The 21,161-nt window shown below is 46.3% G+C and overlaps 1 protein-coding gene across 2 annotated transcripts in view; it reads right to left on the bottom strand.

Moving 5' to 3' along the window:
• Positions 1-4,569: 4,569 nt before the first annotated feature.
• Positions 4,570-21,161, bottom strand: part of gpsm1b (G protein signaling modulator 1b) — a 35,344-nt gene continuing 18,752 nt past the window's right edge. Inside the window, exons 5-14 of one of the 2 annotated variants that reach the window (XM_035390916.1) lie at positions 19,268-19,391; positions 18,730-18,845; positions 17,685-17,840; positions 17,159-17,267; positions 16,578-16,692; positions 14,469-14,539; positions 14,159-14,338; positions 10,388-10,505; positions 9,091-9,299; positions 4,570-5,593 (exon numbers count right to left, since the gene is read on the bottom strand). In XM_035390916.1, coding sequence (XP_035246807.1) covers positions 5,402-5,593; positions 9,091-9,299; positions 10,388-10,505; positions 14,159-14,338; positions 14,469-14,539; positions 16,578-16,692; positions 17,159-17,267; positions 17,685-17,840; positions 18,730-18,845; positions 19,268-19,391 — 1,390 coding nt within the window. In that variant the 3' untranslated portion in view covers positions 4,570-5,401. Of the gene's footprint in view, positions 5,594-9,090; positions 9,300-10,387; positions 10,506-14,158; positions 14,339-14,468; positions 14,540-16,577; positions 16,693-17,158; positions 17,268-17,684; positions 17,841-18,729; positions 18,846-19,267; positions 19,392-21,161 lie in introns of those variants that run through there. The other variant, XM_035390917.1, reaches the window with a different exon arrangement.

Genomic DNA, 21,161 nt, shown 5'->3' with positions numbered 1-21,161 from the left:
CTCTCTGGGGAAATAACGAGCGGCTACTGATATTGTTTACACCGCTGGTGTGCTACAATAAGTGCCTAAAGAAGAAGGAACTTCAACAGGCTTCTAAACAGGACAGTTACACTCACAAATATGTGTGTGGCATTATATCTGAGATATTTGCAATAATGTAATGGCTACAACGCTCACGCTCTCATGCACGCATTCACATACACTCATGTGCATTCGTGTGTACAAGATAAAATTAATACAAACACATACAGATGCGAGTGCAAACAGACACACACAGACACACCCGCATACACACACACAGACACCCATGCACAAACACACACACACGCACAGACACACCCACGTAAACACACACACAGACACGCATGCACAAACACACACACACGCACAGACACACCCACATAAACACACACACAGACACATATGCATAGACACACCCACATACACGTACACACACACACACATACATGCACAGGCATACCCACACACCCACACATACCCACACACACACACACACACACACACACACACAGACACCACACACACACAGACACCACACACACACACACACACACACACCCATGCTCAAAAGATTAAGCTGAACACAGGGACTTAATCTTGCCGTCTCACGCAGAGCCGCACAGACAGGTAGTTGCAGTGACTCAAAGCATGGGGAAATGTACGGAGTGTAAATACTGGCATTTAGATATAAGGTGTGTCGGATTTCACAGCTAACCGAGACCTCCAACCTCACCAACAGGCTGTGACTCACTGGAATCCCTAAAAGGCTTACCTGCAGCCAACGGCAGCAACGCTGGTCTTACACATATATTTTACAAACAGATAATGTACCCTGCACCTTACCTACAGTTCCAACTGATACAGGAGACCATCAATCTGCAATAATACTCATTTTAAAATAATCTTTGATAATTTGTCATAATGCATCAGTTTGATGCCATGTGCTTTGCACAGTATACTTGATGTAATACTAACCTATAGTATGATCACTGTGTAAATGCTAAACCTATGTTTCATACAACCAGTCATAAGTATAATGTGATAATATATAAAATATAAATATGAATGACATTTTCTGCTACAATGAAAAGTTATCAATAGATACTGCATGTACATTATTATTTTTAATGGTTGCCCACTTGAAATGGTGCTAACATCGAAACTACATACCTGCATAATAACTTTTGACAAATTTGATTTATTAATTTATATTTTTCAAGTGATCAATTGAATGGATTTATTGAGGAAATCTCTCATTGAAGTCCACCTACACCTGGCTGAACAGAATCTGAAATTAAAGATGCGCTTGGGGGTGTGTTCTGTGTTTTTTATCAGTGACACGGCGCACCCAGGCCAGGGGTCATGTTCATCATACAAAGGACAGCAGCAAATCACTTCGGAATCAAAAACTTTATTAAAAAGCACAGTGAAGGAAACGGATGAATACAAAACACTGCATATGTACATACGGGAGTTAGATTCAAAATCGAACCCGGGCCCTGTTTTTAAGGTTTTAGTAAAGCACTTGACTTGAATGGAGGTTCGCTCTGAAGAGGAGACGCAAAGGCTATGGCTATACGAACGAGACCAGGTCAAAACCTAGCATATGGCTGGATCGGCCGACCAATGGCGTAACTTCAGCACCCAGTGACTCAGTCACAGACATTCGCGTTTGTAAGGCTGGCCCCGCTGTTGCGGTCCAGCCAAAAATCATATTGTAAATTCCATCTGAGTTTCACAATGATAAATGGTTTGGAGGTAGGAAAAAGTGTCGATCGCTCCGCACCTTCGGTAGTCTGAGGTGCAAAGACAGAGATAGCATTCCAAAATGAATTCAGCAACTATTACTGCTGAGGTTCAACCGGAAATGAAGTGCACCTTCGTTAGGTTCTCCTAAGGCACAGAGAGCTGTTGAGTATGACTGCTGCATTGGGTGAGCACACGCACCTGGGTTGCACTAGTTGATCAGCCCAGGTGCTTAAAGGTGTGTTCCTCTCCATGGCACGGGGCCAAGGCCAGGAGCACATACCGAGAGAGGGGTTCACTTTGCAGTTCCTGTTTGTCGGAGCTCACGGCACAAAGAAAGAAAACACGGTGAGCGGTGAGCTGAGAAGCTGCCGCTTCGTTTTGCTTTCTTTTATATTTATTTATTTATTTTATTAATTTTTTGTTTGTTTGTTTTAGTTTATTGTTTTTGTCCAGAACCCGTGAGGGGGACGGGTGAAGGTGTCCGTTTATTTGATCTCCATGCGGCAACCAACGGTGTTCCCCGGAACTGCCGCATCTCCCTCCCAGGGGAGTCGACATTAAAAAGCCTCGGAAAATGAATAATCAATTTAAGTTTTCTGACGACAAAACAAATTGACATGTAAAGACTGTTAGAAACTATGACAAAAACTATTGAACTACGTCATGTCTCTGTCCCAGCCGCTGTTAAACACTGTATGAGCTTACAGTGTGAAAAAAACTAAACACAAGAATGTTATGAAGGCCCTACCCATGCTTATGAAATATTGATGAAGCTAAACAATAGCCATTTCAATTATATGTATACTGCACTTATCTTGTGTGCATAGCTGCTGTTTGAACTTCTTTAGTTTGGGGTGTTTTGAGATCACGTTGCACTTTCATATTTATTTTTGTTCTTTAAGTATGAATCAGAATACTGGGCGAGAGTGTCAATAACTGTACAGCAAGTGGCCAAAACCGGGCTGGATTTTTGAAGCTCACTTCCTGGTCTTGTTGAGAGACGTTTGCTCACTAGCGCCAGTGCGGATGGCTCCAGTGTAGCTGATTCAGCCACCTGTTTCAATACAAGTCAAGGGTAACAATACATATACTGTCTCCATGTGTGCGGACTTGTTAGGTTGTTGTGAACGAGAATGTAATATTTTGTGGACGAAACAGGGACAGTTGGCGTCACTGCCGAGTCGTTGCATCTCACGCGCTTCATGCCCATATACGGTTCCCCCTTATATGGGCATGACCTCTTGCGCAGTCTCTGGCACATGGCGGCCCCCCACAGACCGCACTTCCCAGGCCTCAAAGTGCTTTTCAGTTAGAAAAACAGAACAATCACTGGGTGCTCAAGTATAAAAATATCTGCAAGCTCCGGAGATCAGGACGAACCAACAAGGTGCTCACTGAACAAAAGGGCAGAGATAGCTTGAAGGGAGCAAAGTTGGGTGCCTCAGTGCAAGCAGTATAAAACTGGGCTTACTTCAATACAGTTAAAGGCACTCTCGATGGAGGAAGGAATGAGTTTTTATTCAACTGGAATGAAGAATTAAAGTCTAACGCCAACGCATTTCGGGCCACATCAGCCTTCACCAGGCCGTGATTTTTTAAAAACTCATTCCTTCCTCCAACGAGAGTGCCTTGAACTGCATTGAAGTTAGCCCAGTTTTATCCTGTTCGCACTGAGGCACCCTTCTTTGCTTTTCAGTCAGGCCGTGGAGAGTCAACGAGTGATGTCACAGTGACTCGGTCCATGTTTGTTCGACAGTCTATGCCAAACAGTCAACGGCAGGAGTTACCACTGATTTAGTAGAATTCTCCTTGCTCTAATGACAGCTTCAGATGAACTCACAGCCTCAAAATGGCCTTAATAAAGTCAGTGTTTATACTGTAGTCTGATTTGGGCTCATACAGTACATGTTTCTGTCTTAAGTGTTTTCGTTTGCATGAAGCCATAAACCCAGGCAAGTGGAATGATTGTGACTTGCCTTCACCACAGGAAATGAGCACATCAGTTAAAGCTGTACTTTCACTAGCGTGTAAATACATCCATCCATTATTTATACCCGCCCATCCTGGGGGGTGCTGGAGCCCATCCCAGCATGCATTTTTTGAGAGGCAGGATTACACAAATGGACAGGCCATACACTGCAGGGCACACACACCATTCACTCACACACTCATACCTATGGGCAATTTAGAGTCTCCAATTAGCCTAACCAGCATGTCTTTGGACTGTGGGAGGAAACCGGAGTACCCGGAGGAAACCCACACGGACACGGGGAGAACACGCAAACTCCACACAGAAAGGCCCCAAGCCGGATTCAAACCCATGACCTTCTTGCTGTGAGGCGCTACCCCACTACACTAAACACTGCACCACTGTGCCGCCCTTGTGTAAATACGGGAAAAAACAAAAAAGATTGCGGTGGCACTTTTGACCCCTAGAGGTGGTGATCTGAAAACGCAGACTTGCCCTCCTATAACGGGGTAGGTCCTCTGCTAGTTTCTGCCCTTGTCTGAGTCCTGTCTGCATTTCAGACCAAATCCTCTTTAAACAGTTTCCATATTGGCTCAAATAGGTTCAATATGAGTTTATTTTTGAACTATGAGCTAAACAGATCAGACTCACATGTTTGTTTTGGTTATGTTAATTTAATCCCTCCCCATATATTCTCTCGTTCTCAATTTTAGTTTACTCGGCAAGTAACACTTATATAAAATGCGCACTCCTTTATGTAGAATAGTGTCTTGGACTGGAAATGACTTTGGACTGGAAAGTTGACTTAATGATAGTAGGGATCTTGAAAATGTAGTGCATGTAGGAAAGGCATCTAAGGTGTTTATTCTGAGTAATACTGCAATTAAAATACCCCCAATTCTGTCAACAGATCTTCAATATTCATAATATCTGTTAAAATATATATTTTATATCAGTACCATTCTTCTAAATACCACTAATTTTGAATATAACCCAACAAACTTAGACAAAAAAATAATGGTTGATAAGAAACCCATCAATAACATTTTTTAAACAGCTGGAGGTGAAAATGATAAAGTACTCATAATTAGTACATCTGTGATTCAGACCCTCTTATGTCTGAATTGCTTTTTAAGAAAAAATATTAATAAAAGTCTGAATTAGTCCTGCTATTTGCATCTCTTTTGCTTAAACCCTAAATAGAATTGAAAGTCAATTTAAATAAAACATATAGAAAAAAGTCACTTGGGATTTTTGCAACAAATCTACCCTTAGCAAAGTTCAAACTAATATCTTAAGTGCAAAATTTATGCATGTTTTTTTTTTCTCTCTTGCTGTTTAAGTCCACAGTTAAGAACACTCTTCATTTGAATCTTAATGATTATGGCCCCTGATTCATCCCGGACGGTTCTTGAAAACTTTGCCTCCCAGGCTTCGCCGCGGCGGGACACGCGGCCGGGATGGCGATTCCTGCGTTTCCTGTTTCAGGAAATGGGCGGAGCTTCCTGGCAGCGCTGCGTGGCTGAGATCGAACCCAGGCCGGAGCTCGGCCTCCTCTTACCTGATCCGAGCGAAGTAGCTCACAGCGTTCTCGTGTGAATATGTACATATTGGAGGTGAGAAGGCGGGGCTTGGGGATGGGGGGGCGTGTCCTGGGCAGGTTTAGCTGGAGTCCCCGGATGGAGGCGCTGGTTCTGGCCCGTCCCGCTCCTCGGCGTGGAGGTGGACCCGCTGCTCGTCCATGCGCTTGGCCTGGACCCTCTGGATCAGGCTGAAAAAGTCTTCGTCCGGCATCGTCGGCGCCAGGGGGCCCGGGCCAGGCGGCGAGCACCGCTGGTCATCGATCCGGGAGGACTGGGGGACGAGGGAGAGACGGGTGAGGCAGGGGAAGGGTGTGGTGATGCGATGGGGTACTGGTGATTTGTGTACTGGGGTGAACTGTGTAATGGTGAACTGTGTGATGCTGAATTGTGTACTGGTGAATTGTGTACTGGGGTGAACTGTGTAATGGTGATTTGTGTGATGCTGAATTGTGTACTGGTGAATTGTGTAATGCTGAATTATGTACTGTTGAATTGTGTACTGGGGTGAATTGTCTATTGGTGAATTGTGTGATGCTGAATTGTGTACTGGTGAATTGTGTAATGCTGAATTATGTACTGTTGAATTGTGTACTGGGGTGAATTGTCTATTGGTGAATTGTGTGATGCTGAATTGTGTACTGGTGAATTGTGCACTGGGGTGAATTGTGTAATGGTGAAGTTTGTGTAATTTAGGGCATTCATGGCTCCCAGTTCCATGAAAGAGTATCACTAGTGTATCTTGCAAATCAATGTGAGCTTGTGGGTTTGTGTTATCTCATAAAAAAAGAAATGAGCATTTCACAATGAACCGCAAGGAGAGTACTAAGCTAATGTACCATGACAACCACACACAAAGCCAAAATACTGACATACGTAGGCTGACAAAGATCTTCCCCCACCAAATTATATCCTCTGTACTAATTTTTTTTAGTCTTTAAAATGGTATTTATTTGTAGATGTTTGATTAAAGTGAGAACTAAAGCATTAAAATGAATGGCGTGTCCATTCGCACAATCCTTAAGTTCTGGAACGTGCACACCTGTCCATTTTAGAGCTCAGAGAATTACAGGGCCCTATTGTCAGACAGCATTTTTGAGATATCCAAATGTGGAAGCCCAACAGCACTTCTGAGTCAGGCTCCTCACTGCAGTCTTCTCTGTTCGTTCAGAAGCTGTCCTCTGAAGCACGTTATGTCAGCTGTTGCTTCTTTACGCTCTGCAGACCAATCAGGTTCACACAGACACTGAGTCAGAGGAGGAAACTGTGAACCGCGCAATGTGACTGTGGGTCCTCCGCTGGCCAGAGGGGGGCGCTGTTCTGCAAGCAGGGTTGCACATTTAAAAACTAATTTCAGTTGTGTCGTGCTACACGCCAAATATAGATATCAAATTGTCTTTCTCTGTTTATACAATTCTGACATTTGAAAAGTAGGTATTTATCGGTTAGCCCAAGCATTAAGCTCTCTCTCCTGGCACTGATAGTTATTTGTTGGTTAGCCCAAGCGCTAAGCTCTCTCACCTGGTGCTTATAGTTATTTGTTGGTAAGCCCAAGCGCTAAGCTCTCTCACCTGGCACTGATAGTTATCTGTTGGTTAGCCCAAGCGCTAAGCTCTCTCTCCTGGCACTGATAGTTATTTGTTGGTAAGCCCAAGCGCTAAGCTCTCTCACCTGGCACTGATAGTTATCTGTTGGTAAGCCCAAGCGCTAAGCTCTCTCACCTGGCACTGATAGTTATCTGTTGGTTAGCCCAAGCGCTAAGCTCTCTCACCTGGCACTGATAGTTATTTGTTGGTTAGCCCAAGCGCTAAGCTCTCTCTCCTGGAACTGATAGTTATTTGTTGGTTAGCCCAAGCGCTAAGCTCTCTCACCTGGCACTTATAGTTATTTGTTGGTTAGCCCAAGCGCTAAGCTCTCTCACCTGGCACTGATAGTTATCTGTTGGTTAGCCCAAGCGCTAAGCTCTCTCACCTGGCACTGATAGTTATTTGTTGGTTAGCCCAAGCGCTAAGCTCTCTCACCTGGCACTGATAGTTATCTGTTGGTTAGCCCAAGCGCTAAGCTCTCTCACCTGGCACTTATAGTTATTTGTTGGTTAGCCCAAGCGCTAAGCTCTCTCACCTGGCACTGATAGTTATCTGTTGGTTAGCCCAAGCGCTAAGCTCTCTCTCCTGGCACTGATAGTTATCTGTTGGTTAGCCCAAGCGCTAAGCTCTCTCACCTGGCACTGATAGTTATCTGTTGGTTAGCCCAAGCGCTAAGCTCTCTCTCCTGGCACTTATAGTTATCTGTTGGTTAGCCCAAGAGCTAAGCTCTCTCACCTGGCACTGATAGTTATCTGTTGGTTAGCCCAAGCGCTAAGCTCTTTCTCCTGGCACTGATAGTTATCTGTTGGTTAGCCCAAGCGCTAAGCTCTTTCTCCTGGCACTGATAGTTATTTGTTGGTTAGCCCAAGCGCTAAGCTCTCTCACCTGGCACTGATAGTTATCTGTTGGTTAGCCCAAGCGCTAAGCTCTCTCTCCTGGCACTGATAGTTATCTGTTGGTTAGCCCAAGCGCTAAGCTCTCTCTCCTGGCACTGATAGTTATCTGTTGGTTAGCCCAAGCGCTAAGCTCTCTCTCCTGGAACTGATAGTTATCTGTTGGTTAGCCCAAGCGCTAAGCTCTTTCTCCTGGCACTGATAGTTATCTGTTGGTTAGCCCAAGAGCTAAGCTCTCTCACCTGGCACTGATAGTTATCTGTTGGTTAGCCCAAGCGCTAAGCTCTCTCTCCTGGAACTGATAGTTATCTGTTGGTTAGCCCAAGCGCTAAGCTCTCTCTCCTGGAACTGATAGTTATCTGTTGGTTAGCCCAAGCGCTAAGCTCTTTCTCCTGGCACTGATAGTTATCTGTTGGTTAGCCCAAGCGCTAAGCTCTCTCTCCTGGCACTGATAGTTATCTGTTGGTTAGCCCAAGCGCTAAGCTCTCTCACCTGGCACTGATAGTTATCTGTTGGTTAGCCCAAGCGCTAAGCTCTCTCACCTGGCACTGATAGTTATCTGTTGGTTAGCCCAAGCGCTAAGCTCTCTCACCTGGCACTGATAGTTATCTGTTGGTTAGCCCAAGCGCTAAGCTCTCTCTCCTGGCACTGATAGTTATCTGTTGGTTAGCCCAAGCGCTAAGCTCTCTCACCTGGCACTGATAGTTATCTGTTGGTTAGCCCAAGCGCTAAGCTCTCTCACCTGGCACTGATAGTTATCTGTTGGTTAGCCCAAGCGCTAAGCTCTCTCACCTGGCACTGATAGTTATCTGTTGGTTAGCCCAAGCGCTAAGCTCTCTCACCTGGCACTGATAGTTATCTGTTGGTTAGCCCAAGCGCTAAGCTCTCTCACCTGGCACTTATAGTTATCTGTTGGTTAGCCCAAGCGCTAAGCTCTCTCTCCTGGCACTGATAGTTATTTGTTGGTTAGCCCAAGCGCTAAGCTCTTTCTCGTGGAACTGATAGTTATCTGTTGGTTAGCCCAAGCGCTAAGCTCTTTCTCGTGGAACTGATAGTTATCTGTTGGTTAGCCCAAGCGCTAAGCTCTTTCTCGTGGAACTGATAGTTATCTGTTGGTTAGCCCAAGCGCTAAGCTCTCTCACCTGGCACTGATAGTTATCTGTTGGTTAGCCCAAGCGCTAAGCTCTCTCACCTGGCACTGATAGTTATCTGTTGGTTAGCCCAAGCGCTAAGCTCTCTCACCTGGCACTGATAGTTATCTGTTGGTTAGCCCAAGCGCTAAGCTCTCTCACCTGGCACTTAATGAGCATGTTGAAGAAGTCGTCCCCGGGCTCCTGGAGCTCGGCGTCTCCACACAGGTGGCCCAGGTTGTTTTGGGTGATGCGCAGGCCCGGCAGGTCACCCACGCTCACCCGCTGGTCGTCCAGCCGGCGGCTCTGGGAGCTGGCGATCAGGTCAAAGAGCTCCTCCGCCTGGGGGGACATCAGGAGGGAGCAGGGGTCTGCGGAGAGGGCCCATGGCAAAACTCTCACCTCAAACTGTCAAACTGTACAAAACTCTCACCTTAAACTGTCAAACTATTCAAAACTCTCACCTCAAACTATACCAAACTCTCTCCTCAAACTGTCAAACTACACCAAACTCTCACCTCAAACTGTCAAACTGTACAAAACTCTCACCACAAACTGTCAAACTGTACAAAACTCTCACCTCAAACTGTCAAACTGTACAAAACTCTCACCACAAACTGTCAAACTATACAAAACTCTCACCTCAAACTGTCAAACTGTACAAAACTCTCACCTCAAACTGTCAAACTATTCAAAACTCTCACCTCAAACTGTCAAACTGTACAAAACTCTCACCTCAAACTGTCAAACTGTACCAAACTCTCACCTTAAACTGTCAAACTATACAAAACTCTCACCTCAAACCTCAACTATTCAAAACTCTCACCTCAAACTGTCAAACTATACCAAACTCTCACCTCAAACTGTCAAACTATTCAAAACTCTCACCTCAAACTGTCAAACTATACCAAACTCTCACCACAAACTGTCAAACTATTCAAAACTCTCACCTCAAACTGTCAAACTGTACAAAACTCTCACCTCAAACTGTCAAACTATACCAAACTCTCACCACAAACTGTCAAACTATACCAAACTCTCACCACAAACTGTCAAACTACACCAAACTCTCACCTCAAACTGTCAAACTGTACAAAACTCTCACCTCAAACTGTCAAACTATACCAAACTCTCACCACAAACTGTCGAACTTTTCAAAACTCTCACCTCAAACTGTCAAACTATTCAAAACTCTCACCTCTAACCTAAAACTATTCAAAACTCTCACCTCAGACTATCAAACGATTCAAATGTCTCACCTCAAACTATCTCACTATTTAAAAATGTCACCACAAACTATTACTTTTGTTTACAAAAGGTTTTTGAGTAAAGTAGATAGATAGATAGATAGATAGATAGATCTAAATATATGGATCCAGGAGGCAGACTAGCCGAATTAGCGGGCGGGCGGGCCTAGCGTGTCAGTGAGCGGGGGCGTGGGGACGGGGAGGACCCGCACCTTCCTCTCCGTCCGGCGGCTCGTCGAAGCGGCAGCGCTGGTCGTCCATGCGGCTGCTCTGGAACTTGCTGAGCAGGTCGAAGAAGCAGTCCTCGCCCGAGGGACCACGGCCTAGCTTCTGAAAAAAAGAATCAGCACAGACAGGTCAGAGAAATGCCAGTCCTCCCCCTACCCAGAAGCCCCTGCTTCTTTTACGGTCTCCTGTTTACATTTCCATGCTTATTTAATTACTCAACTCTCCGAGTGAGGGGGCTTTAATGCGTAAACAATGCGGCCATAAACTGTGTGTGTCAGCATCAGTGTCGCACGGGTCATGACCCCTGCCTCCCCAGTTTACAAACAGTTCCTTGTCCTCAAATTCACTCCTTTTTTTCTTCTTCTTCAGATTTACTCCCTCTGTCTCACTTCCATCATGCCGTGAAGCGTTTCTAAACAGTTGCTCTCTCTGAAACCCCTCCGTTACCCTCAGTTACGCAGGTTAACTTTGCCCGATAATGAAATTGAGTTGGGGGTTGGTACAATTAAAAACAGGTCTCTGAGGTTTATCTAGTAGGTCCTGGGGGGGGGGGGGGGGGGTGGGGGCATTATCTACCTGTACGATGTTAGCATAGGGGTTCAAATTCAAAGATTCAAATGACATTGAAAATAGTGTGGTACAATCAAAAACAGGTCTCTGAGGTTTATCTAGTAGGTCCTGGGGGCAAGGGGGGGGGGGCATTATCTACCTGTATGACGATAGCATAGCCACAAGAAACATTCCATATGCACCAGGCTAATACAGTGTGCTTTGCACCGATGTAGATCCTGGATGTATGAGAAGTCACATTGCCCCCTGAGAATAATTGCCCACTGTTGTCAGACAATGTACAGTGGGATCTCCCAAGAAAAGCCCAAATCATATGACCCAACATGGAGCAGCATGAAGACTTAATTAAAGGAAGCTCATCTCTGTCTGTGAACAAAAAGGTTCGGCTGCTGAGCGATGTCACAGACCAGAAATCAACATCCAATCGGCTTCATTCACCAACTCCTTACGGCACATGACCAATGAAAATGAGGCGATGTGATGAGGAGTATTTGGTCAAGTCTGTCCATTTATATGGCTTTTAGGTCTTCCATAATTTGGGGACATTCAAGCATTTTCAGTTTACCACTCTTAGCCGCAGTTAAGAAATCGTTCAAATGAATGAATTAGTCACGGTGGCTCATGTGGCTCATGTGATGAACCAGACCTTCCTACAGAGCCCGTTCTTTCATCCTCAGATTTTTTGTTTTTAGCGTTTTTCAGTTGTCAAGAAAAACAGAAAGCTTCTCCTTAGCTGAGCAAGCAACAGACTCAGAAGCTAAATAAGTGTCTCTGACACTTACACAGAATAACAGACGCAATCGCGATGTAGGTCAGCAATGCTAATTGAGTTAAGAGTAACATGACAAACACAAGCGTGCACTTGCATTATGCACTGACTGCGGCCACTGTTTCATGCGTACGCATAAACGCACAAACTTTAAAGGACAAACGGATCTTACTGTACGTCGGAAACACGCTTTGAAATGTGTAAGCAAGACGCTTTGTGAAAAATGAAGTCACGTGACACAATGTTGTTCCCACGACTTTCCGCAGGGGAAGTGGACGTTCTCACAAGCGGCAGCCCCTCTCCCAACTCGAACCCCCATGCCCCCGCTCCCCTCCATCTCTCTCTCCCCTATTCCTGCAGGACCTCTGTGGGAAAGGGGGTGCATTATAGAAAGAGGAGTTCTGGAGAAATGGGTGGGAGTGGGGCAGGAGTGTTGAGCTGCCCCCCTCCCACCCGCTCATCCATCAGACCCCCCCCCCCCCCACCCCCAAATCAGGACTGGGGTAGGAAGGAGAGCCCCGGAAAAACGCACACGTAACCATAGCGATGCGGCGCATGCCAGAATTCCCGCCGTCTTACCGTCCTCTGGAGCCGGTCCCGGTGCCAGCAAACATCCCGCTCGGTCTCTCCCGCAGAAACAGAGCACGCCTTGTGTCCTTCTCACTCTCTCTCTCTCCCACCGCCCTCCCCTCTGTCTGCATCATAATACTGCTCGTACTGCTCCATTAACCCCCCGGAGAAAGAGGGAGGGAGACACAGGGGGAGAGAGAGGGAGAGAGAGGGAGAGAGGGAGGAGACAGGGGCTCTTCTCTGCTTACATCAGAGTCGCCACAGAAACCGGAACTCTTTCTCCCAAACCCGTGGTCCTGGGGGTGTGTGACACTATCACGCTGACATTCCTGTCCGTACCCCTGGCTCCTCCCCCTACCCCTCTTCCTGGCCCCTCCCCCTCCCCCAACGGAGAAGACCAGGCCGCTGCATTAATATTCATTCATAATTTATCCATGTACAGAGCATGATACTAAAGCATTGGTTGAGCAACACACTCTATACTGTCTTCAACACAATATACTGAAAATATATCAAAATAAAAATAGACCATAAATATATGGCAATGCTACAATATATAGGGAAATATACAAATCATTGCCGTTTTCACAAACTCCAATATGTAACAGATGATGTATTGAGTGTATGAATGTATTTCAATTATATTATGAAAAAAGTTGACGTAGTTTCAGTATATCGCGGGATAATTCCAATACTGTAACCCTAGTGCCTCATCCAGGATTCAAACCCGTAGCTCTCCCAGACACAGACCCGTTCCTTTTAATACAACATCACACAACTACCGTCAGACGGACAGCGGCTCTCCCGAGCCCAATCCATCACAGTCAGCCATATACATTCTACTCTTCCTCACTTCCTTTGGCCAGCTTCCTGTCACCAGCGATTAACTTTCAAAGCAAGACTTCTCTTCTCTGGCAGTGCCATTTGTGCTATAATACTTTTTTACACGTGCTGGCCCTATGTCATGCTTTCTCTCCAGATCTTTCAGAACAGAGGTGGAGTCCAAACCAGGAAGAGGTGGGATTATCGGTGAAGAACACCACGGCCGTGAGCTTACTGGCCGTTAAATATCATTACCCGCTCCATACCCGTACTGTCAGCCCAATCACCACTCCCCTGATCAGCAGCCCGGCCAATCAGAAGCTCCTAGAGCTAAGCGGATGACACGATGCACTCCAGATCCCACTGAATCCGGGAGATAGTTAACGGAATAGTCAGCCCTGCAGAGGGCCATGCCCGGTTTCTGCAGGGGGAAAAGCATGGTGCTCCTGTGTTGTGGGGTCATAAATGAGCCGTTGTTGTTTTTTGAGCCGCACACATTACGCGCGTGTCGTCTTGAAGTGGAGGAGAAATGAAAGTTCTACCCGCAGAACTGTGAAGCACTGCTCTTTTAGGATCAGGAGCTTGGACCGCGAGCAAACTCATGCTTAATTCAATGAATAACCTTATTCATTATGAAAAGAGAGCATTATTACTGCTGTTCTGCAACTTGCTCACTGGAGAGTTGAGTAATTGTGTTTTTAAAGGCCTTTAGGTACATTTCATTGCGTCTAATTAGTTCATGTCTAAATTCAGTTGCACACACACACACACACACACTCACATACACACACACGCACGCACGCACACACACACACACACACATACATACACACACACACTTACACAACATACATACATGCATGCACACACACACACATACACAAACATACACAGCATACATACATGCACACACACACGTGCACACACACACACTCACATACACACACACACACGCACGCACACGCACACACACACACACATGCACACACACACACACACACACACACACACACACGATGCTCACCGGATGGGTCACTTGTACTGTAATGTCTTCAGTGTCAACTGGGGAGTCCTGCCAATCTAGCCACCTCCTTCCATCTGATTGGCTGTCGGCATGGCCCTTCCTTCTGATAGGGCAGGCCAACTGACCCCTGGCTCCTCTTGACTGGGCATCCACGTCCTGGCATCCGTGTCCATTCTGCCCCTGAGAAAGTACGGTTCACAGACGCATTCAGTAATGTCCCGGGCTGTGAACTGCGAAGCAGCATGTGACCGAGAGGACCACACCCAAAACCGCTCAGTGCCTTTCTGTTTGGGACGGGCCGAGGGGTTACCTTCTCCCAACGGCTCTTGCACAGATCAACACTGTCCCTGCGGCTCCTCTGGCTGGACTTCGGTCGGGCTCCTGCAAGGGAGAAACGGGCAGAAGAAGAATAAGAGAAAGTAGAAGAAGAACAACAATAACAACAACAACAACAACAGGTAAGAAGGTAAGGTAAGAAGAAGCAACAATTCAGGCAGCCTGTTTTAATACATTTCATAAAAAAAGGAGACAGGAGTTTTCTTCCATATGGGTGGGATAACTTTCTTAGAAAGTGCTTTGATACTAAAAAAAAAAACATTTGCCATTCAAAAACCACTTGCAATTCAAAAACCGCAACAAAAAAATGACACAACAATTACATATGTTAAGGCACAGAATAAAAGACACTAGTTCATGATAAAAAGCCAGCTTGCGCATTTGATTTACTCTTTAGCCAGGTTGACGAGCAGAAGCGTACGTTAAAATGTTTTCCCCACCAAGCCGGAGAGCTCACACATGACCACGCTTTCACTGAACACATCGTACCATTTCATACTGTACTGCGATTGTATTCTCAACACTTTGCTTATGGGGAATTTATATATATATATATATATATATATATATATATATATATATATATATGTTTTTTGAGAACATGGTTGTGAGGGTCAGAGGGCATTCATGGTGATGACCAGCTGTTATGCCCCAGGGTAAACCCACAGGGAAACTGAATAGTATACAGGGTTGCCGCACATTAAATAATAGCCCACTGATAAACTAGAAAGGTCATCCTGCATGCTGTGAACAGACAACGACCTCAACCAACAACTGACCTTTCACACATGCACACACACACATGTACACACACACAAACACTCTCACACACATACACTCACACCCACACACACAAACACAGACACACACACTCTCTCTCATTCACACACACACACACAATCGCACACATACACACACACTCCCTCTCTCACACATACCCACACACACACACACACACTCTCTCTCTCTCACACACACACACTCTCTCTCACTCACACACACACACACACACACACACACACACACACACACACACACACACACACACACACACACCCAGCTCTGCAGGAGTCCTGCTCTCATCATGTGTTCATGACCACACTGAGCAGGGCGATGACGCCCGGGGCCTATAAATAAAGACACATTCACAGGTCCGGCTGCGCACTGCATTATGGGAAAGGGGTTCCAGCTGAGGGTGAACAGCTATGCAGAAGATGACAAACGCTCCCTTGTGCAAGACAAAGACAGCGTGGTGGCTTCAGCGTAGGTTCTGTTTAAGTCTTAAAGCCTTAGGACACGCGTAGCTTAAATAATGTGAATTGCCTGGGGCTGAAGTTTATAATGAATAAGCTTATGAGTCCTACTGTGCTCATTGTCTTAATCCTTTATCTGATGCTACTCAATTTTTAATTGAACTCAATCGCATTGGGTTTATCCTGTCTGTCTATATTGTGGGTAGGGATGGACAAAAATATGGTGGAGGGGGGGTCTGTATTGCACTTCAGGGCTCACTCACACACACTGGTGATCCTCAGCAGTGTTCCGGGTCACATGTCCCTTCTGGGGACACCCCTCCACCAAAATCCATGTGGGCGAAAGGCGAAGACCTGCGTTTGTTCATTTGTACAAAACTCGCTCTCTCAAAAAGAAAACAATGGTGAAGACCGGAATTACTACATCTCCCAGCATCCAGCTGTTCTGTCCCTCCCGGGGGTGTCACCCGGCGTGCGACAATTACATTATTCGCTTCGGAAGCACTCTCACCCAGAGCAACGTCATTTTTAAATACATTTTATCCACTAAACCAGCCGAGGATTAGTTCAGGCAAATTGTGCCAAATGAGCGGTTCAAAGTCACAGCTGTGACAGCCCACCTGGGATGTGAACCTGGGGGTTCTGCTGATTGGTGTTTCTAACGGGGTGAGCCCGAGGGTCTTCAGGTCAGGTGGCCAGTCTCGCCGACACTGCTGGTGGAGACTTCCGTAACACCCCTTTGACTTTCGGGCGCGAGCCCCTGCACAGAAAGGAACTTTGGTCCTACCCCGTCGCCGCCGGCTGTGATTGGTTCCACGGCGCGTACTGACCTTGCACTTCGAACTCCGACCCGCAGGGTGAGAGGTCGCCCTCGGCCGCCCCCAGCGACTCCATCAGCCGCTTCACGTTCACGCGGGCGGTCAGCTCGCCGCTTCGGTCCCCGATCTGGGGGGGGGGGGGAGAGCCGTCGCCCCGTGAGCGCTTTTCAGGGGTCTACGCTGGGCTTTGGTTCCAGCCGATTGGCTTTGTGCAGTTTACCGTGAGTGTGGTGAGTTTGCAGTCGTGTGCAAGAGAACGGACAGGGTGTGGCAGGGGGGAGGGCAAGACAGGGCAGGGCAGGGCAGGGTGTGGCTGGGCGGGGCAGGTCGAGACAGGGTGTGGTAGGGGGCCAGGGCAAGACACGGCAGGGCAGGGCAGGTCCAGACAGGGCTGGGCAAGGTACAGCAGGGGGGCAGGGCAGGGTGTGGCAAGCAGGAGGGCAAGACAGGGCAGGGCGGGGCAGGTCCAGACAGGGCTGGGCAGGGTGTGGCAGAGGGGCAGGGCAGGGTGTGGTAGGGGGGATGGAAAGACGGGGTGGGGCATGGAACGGTTTTGTGGGGGACGCTCAGAGTTTGGGGGCTCTCGCTCTTACCTCTCGGGAAATGTCCAGGTGTTTTCGGGTGTAGTGCAGCGCCTGCCTGTGGTTCCCCAGAGACATGTAAGCATTTCCCAGGCTCCAGCAAGCACGGCCTTCCCCAATCCTGCCAACACCAACGATCACACAACATATCACTCTCCTCTACTGGAGTCCAACGAGCACACAAAATATCACTCTCCTCTACTAGAGTCCAATGATCACACAACATATCACTCTCCCCTACTAGAGTCCAACACCAACGAGCACACAACATATCACTCTCCTCTACTAGAGTCCAACGATCACACAACATATCACTCTCCTCTACTAGAGTCCAACACCAACGAGCACACAACATATCACTCTCAAAACACACACACACACACACAAACACATGTACCACACACACAAACATACATACACACAAACACACACACACACACATACACACGTACACACACACACACACACACACACGCACACACACGCACACACACACGCACACACACACACCCACACACACACACAGACATACACACACCTGTCTCTGAGCTCCTGGGCTATGTGCAGGTGTTTGAGGTGGTGGTCCACGGCGCGGTCGTGCTGCTGTAGGAGGGTGTAGGTGTTCCCCAGGCTGTAGCAGGCCTGAGCCTCCATCGCTCGGTCCTTCAGCTGGTGGGACAGCTGCAGCGTTTTTCTGCACGCAGGAAGAAGGATACAGACAGAGACCAGGAGAAAAACAGAAAGAAAGAAAGAAAGAGAGAAAGAAAGAAAAAAAAAGAGCAAGGTGCATTGTGGGAATTGCCAGCAGCCATACCACCACGCACTCTGCTCCTGCCGACTGGCTGAAGCTAAGCAAGTGTGGGCTTGGTTAGTACTTGGATGGGAGACCACCAGAGAATACTGAGTTGCTGCTGAAAGTGGTTTTGGTGGGCCAGCAGGGGGCAATCTTCCCTCTGGTCAAATAAACCCCAATGCCCCAGTGCAGTGACGGGGACACTGTGCTGTAGGAGATGCCGTCTTTCAGATGAGACGTTAAACCGAGGTCCTGACTCACTGTGGTCATTGAAAATCCCATGACACTATTCGCAAAGAGTAGGGGGTTCCCCAGTGTCCTGGCTAAAATCCCAGATCTGGCTCTCGCAAAACTTGCCACCCAATCATCCCCTGATTTAATTGGCTAAATAATGTTCTCTCCCTCCAGTGGAGCTGCTCAGGGGCCAACAATAGAGGATTGTGGTTGTCTTGGGCAGCTCCCGGGTGTGAATGTGTATGAATGTGAAGCAGGGCGTTCCTGCAAAACAGCATCTGTGCTCAGTGAACCTACCCTGGGTAAATAAAGGCTAAATAAATAAAAAAATAAAAAATTGGGAAAGGGTTCCTCATTCACATTTGTAAATAACTCTGAAAGCAAATGTATCCCTTGGATGAATCTCATTACTAAAATTGGAATTGCAGCATAAATTGCAGTGCTAAGATCACATTTGCAATTGAAAGGAAAGAGATTAAGCTATTAAACATTCTTTTGAGAAAGCAAGACCTCATTATGGAGCATTAGAGTCTTTTAGCTTGCCTAATTTACATACCTGTAATATTCAGTAGCGGTCTTGAACTGCCCCAGGAATATGAGGGCGTTGCCTAGGTTACTGTATGCTCTGCGTTCCGCTGCTTTGTCACCAAATTCTTTGGCTATGGCAAGTCTCTGGAAATGGTAAAGATACATAGCTCTGCTATCCTCTCACCAATGTCCTTACAAGTACATTCGATGTCCTCTTTAATCCCCATAGAAACATTCATACATTCATTTTAATACATAAAACAATCATAATTCACAAACTGACATATGAATGGAAATGAAACAGTAGATAAACTGCTGTTTAAATCATAACATATCAACAATTAGCGTAGCGTAGCTTTACCGGTTATCTGAGTAACATGTACATTATGCCCTATAAATTATGGAGTTTATATATGTTCATACATTACTCCCTACGGTATTGGCCATGAGTGATCCTGACATTATTATAAGGCAATACTGGCTTTAAAGTGAGCATTTGTGAAAGAAAATAGGCTGACTTCTGGGTCATTGCAATTCAATGCTTCTCCCACCAGAGGGAGCCATACCTCCTGGTGGAACTTGATGGCCTCAATGAAGTTTCCCAGCAGGTAGTGGGCGTTCCCCAGGTTCCCGTAGGCCCTCCCCTGAGCGGCCCGGTCGCCCAGCTCCTTGACCAATGACAGGTTCATCCTGCGGGGCGCAGAGAGAGAGGAAGAGGCGTTACGTATGTATCCCTGCATCCTAAATCAGACCCTTATAAAAGCAGGGTCTGGGAGATCCTTCCGTCTGTCCACACAAACCCTTGGGCTTAAAGCTACATCAGCGTCAGGCGAATAATTCCTGGACTTGGGAATACGGGACAGTCAGAGGGAATATTTACACCGGGACTTTCTAATGTCTCTTTCACTCCTTTCACATCATATGGCAGCTGACATGCAAGTGTTTTATCACATCACAAAAAGGGAGCTTCACTATTGTTCCACATTAAACACCAGTGATTGATAATAATGTATAAACACCCCATTATTTAAAATAAGGTACCATTTATGCTACCCAAAAACCTACCATTTTACCCTCTCATGTGTGGTGTGTACATTGTAGAAACTGTTTTGAATACATTTAAAAATATATCTTTTCAAGTTTTGTTTATACACACATTTTTTAAATAGTGCATTTCACTCAGCAATCATGAAAGATTGTTTCTTATAATAATGTGATTTGTTACAGGCATGGCAGGTTTTCAGTAAACAAATGGGTGGGTAAACTGCTTTAATTAACCATAACAGAACAGAACATAATGACGAGAACAGGCCATTCAGCCCAACAATGCTCGCCATTTTCCTGAGTAAATTAGTGCTCTGATTACCTACAGACTAGATACTTTCTAACACCGTATCAAGCCTAGTCTTGAAAAATCCCCAGAGCTTCTGCCTTTACTGCTAACCGTGCAAAGTAATAATTAAATTCATCTTATCTAACATTAACATAAATTTACATACATTAACGAAAAATTGCTCTGTGATTCACCTGTCAAAGAATACTTGCTAAGTTTATGAATGTTTAAAATAGGTGAGGTTTTAAGATCCCTCGCGGAAGCCTGCTCTGTGTCATCTGTCCAGAGGGGGTTTGTAGCTCTAATTTGAGATTTAAAAGAAACTTTCATCCGTTCTGACGTCTCAGTTCTTTGGCAGTATCATTAGCGGTTTGGCTTATTTAAACATGCTAAACGGGGCGGGGTCTCACGGGGCCAATCACTACAGGGCACAGCCGGGCTCATTTGGAGGAGCTCGCTACCTTAACGAAGCCAGGAGCCGTTACACTCAACCACGCGCAACGGAAAAACAACAGTTCACAGTGGATGAACATGTGACAGGCAATGAGCCAATCAGGAGGAATGACTAACACATTACATTACATCACTTAACATAAACTCGTCTCTACCAATGTAAATGAGCCTGTCGGCTAATTCCGTACAATGCATCACAGACATGCCACAAATGTTTAAAGCTGCACACTGTCCCTGATTTTATACACATTAGAGGAAGCAAAGCAGTATTTCTCCAAGGGTCTAGTATAAACCGATCGTCCACAATGAAAGAGTCAGTGGTAACCAACCCTGTTCCGGGAGATCTACTGGGCTGTAGGTTTTCACTGTTACCCTGACGAAGCACACTTCATTCACCAGCTAGGAACCTTGTTGAGCTGCCCATTAGTAGAGTCAGGTGTGCCAAATTAGGGCTGAAATGAAAACCTACAGCATGGTAGATCTCAGGGAACAGGGTTGGTTACCACTGCCTTAAACAATCTCTATTTACAGCGCCCTCATCCTGTCAGTATTGGTATTGTCCAGTGACATAAATGTCGACAATAATATTCACAGCCATAAGCCATTCAAACACACTCACACACGGACTTGATTCTGAACCCATTGACTTTTAGGGTGTGCAAACTTCCATAAGG

Source organism: Anguilla anguilla, chromosome 14, assembly GCF_013347855.1.
Source record: "Anguilla anguilla isolate fAngAng1 chromosome 14, fAngAng1.pri, whole genome shotgun sequence".
Lineage (NCBI taxonomy): Eukaryota > Metazoa > Chordata > Actinopteri > Anguilliformes > Anguillidae > Anguilla > Anguilla anguilla.
This window is presented reverse-complemented; position numbering and strand designations above follow the sequence as displayed.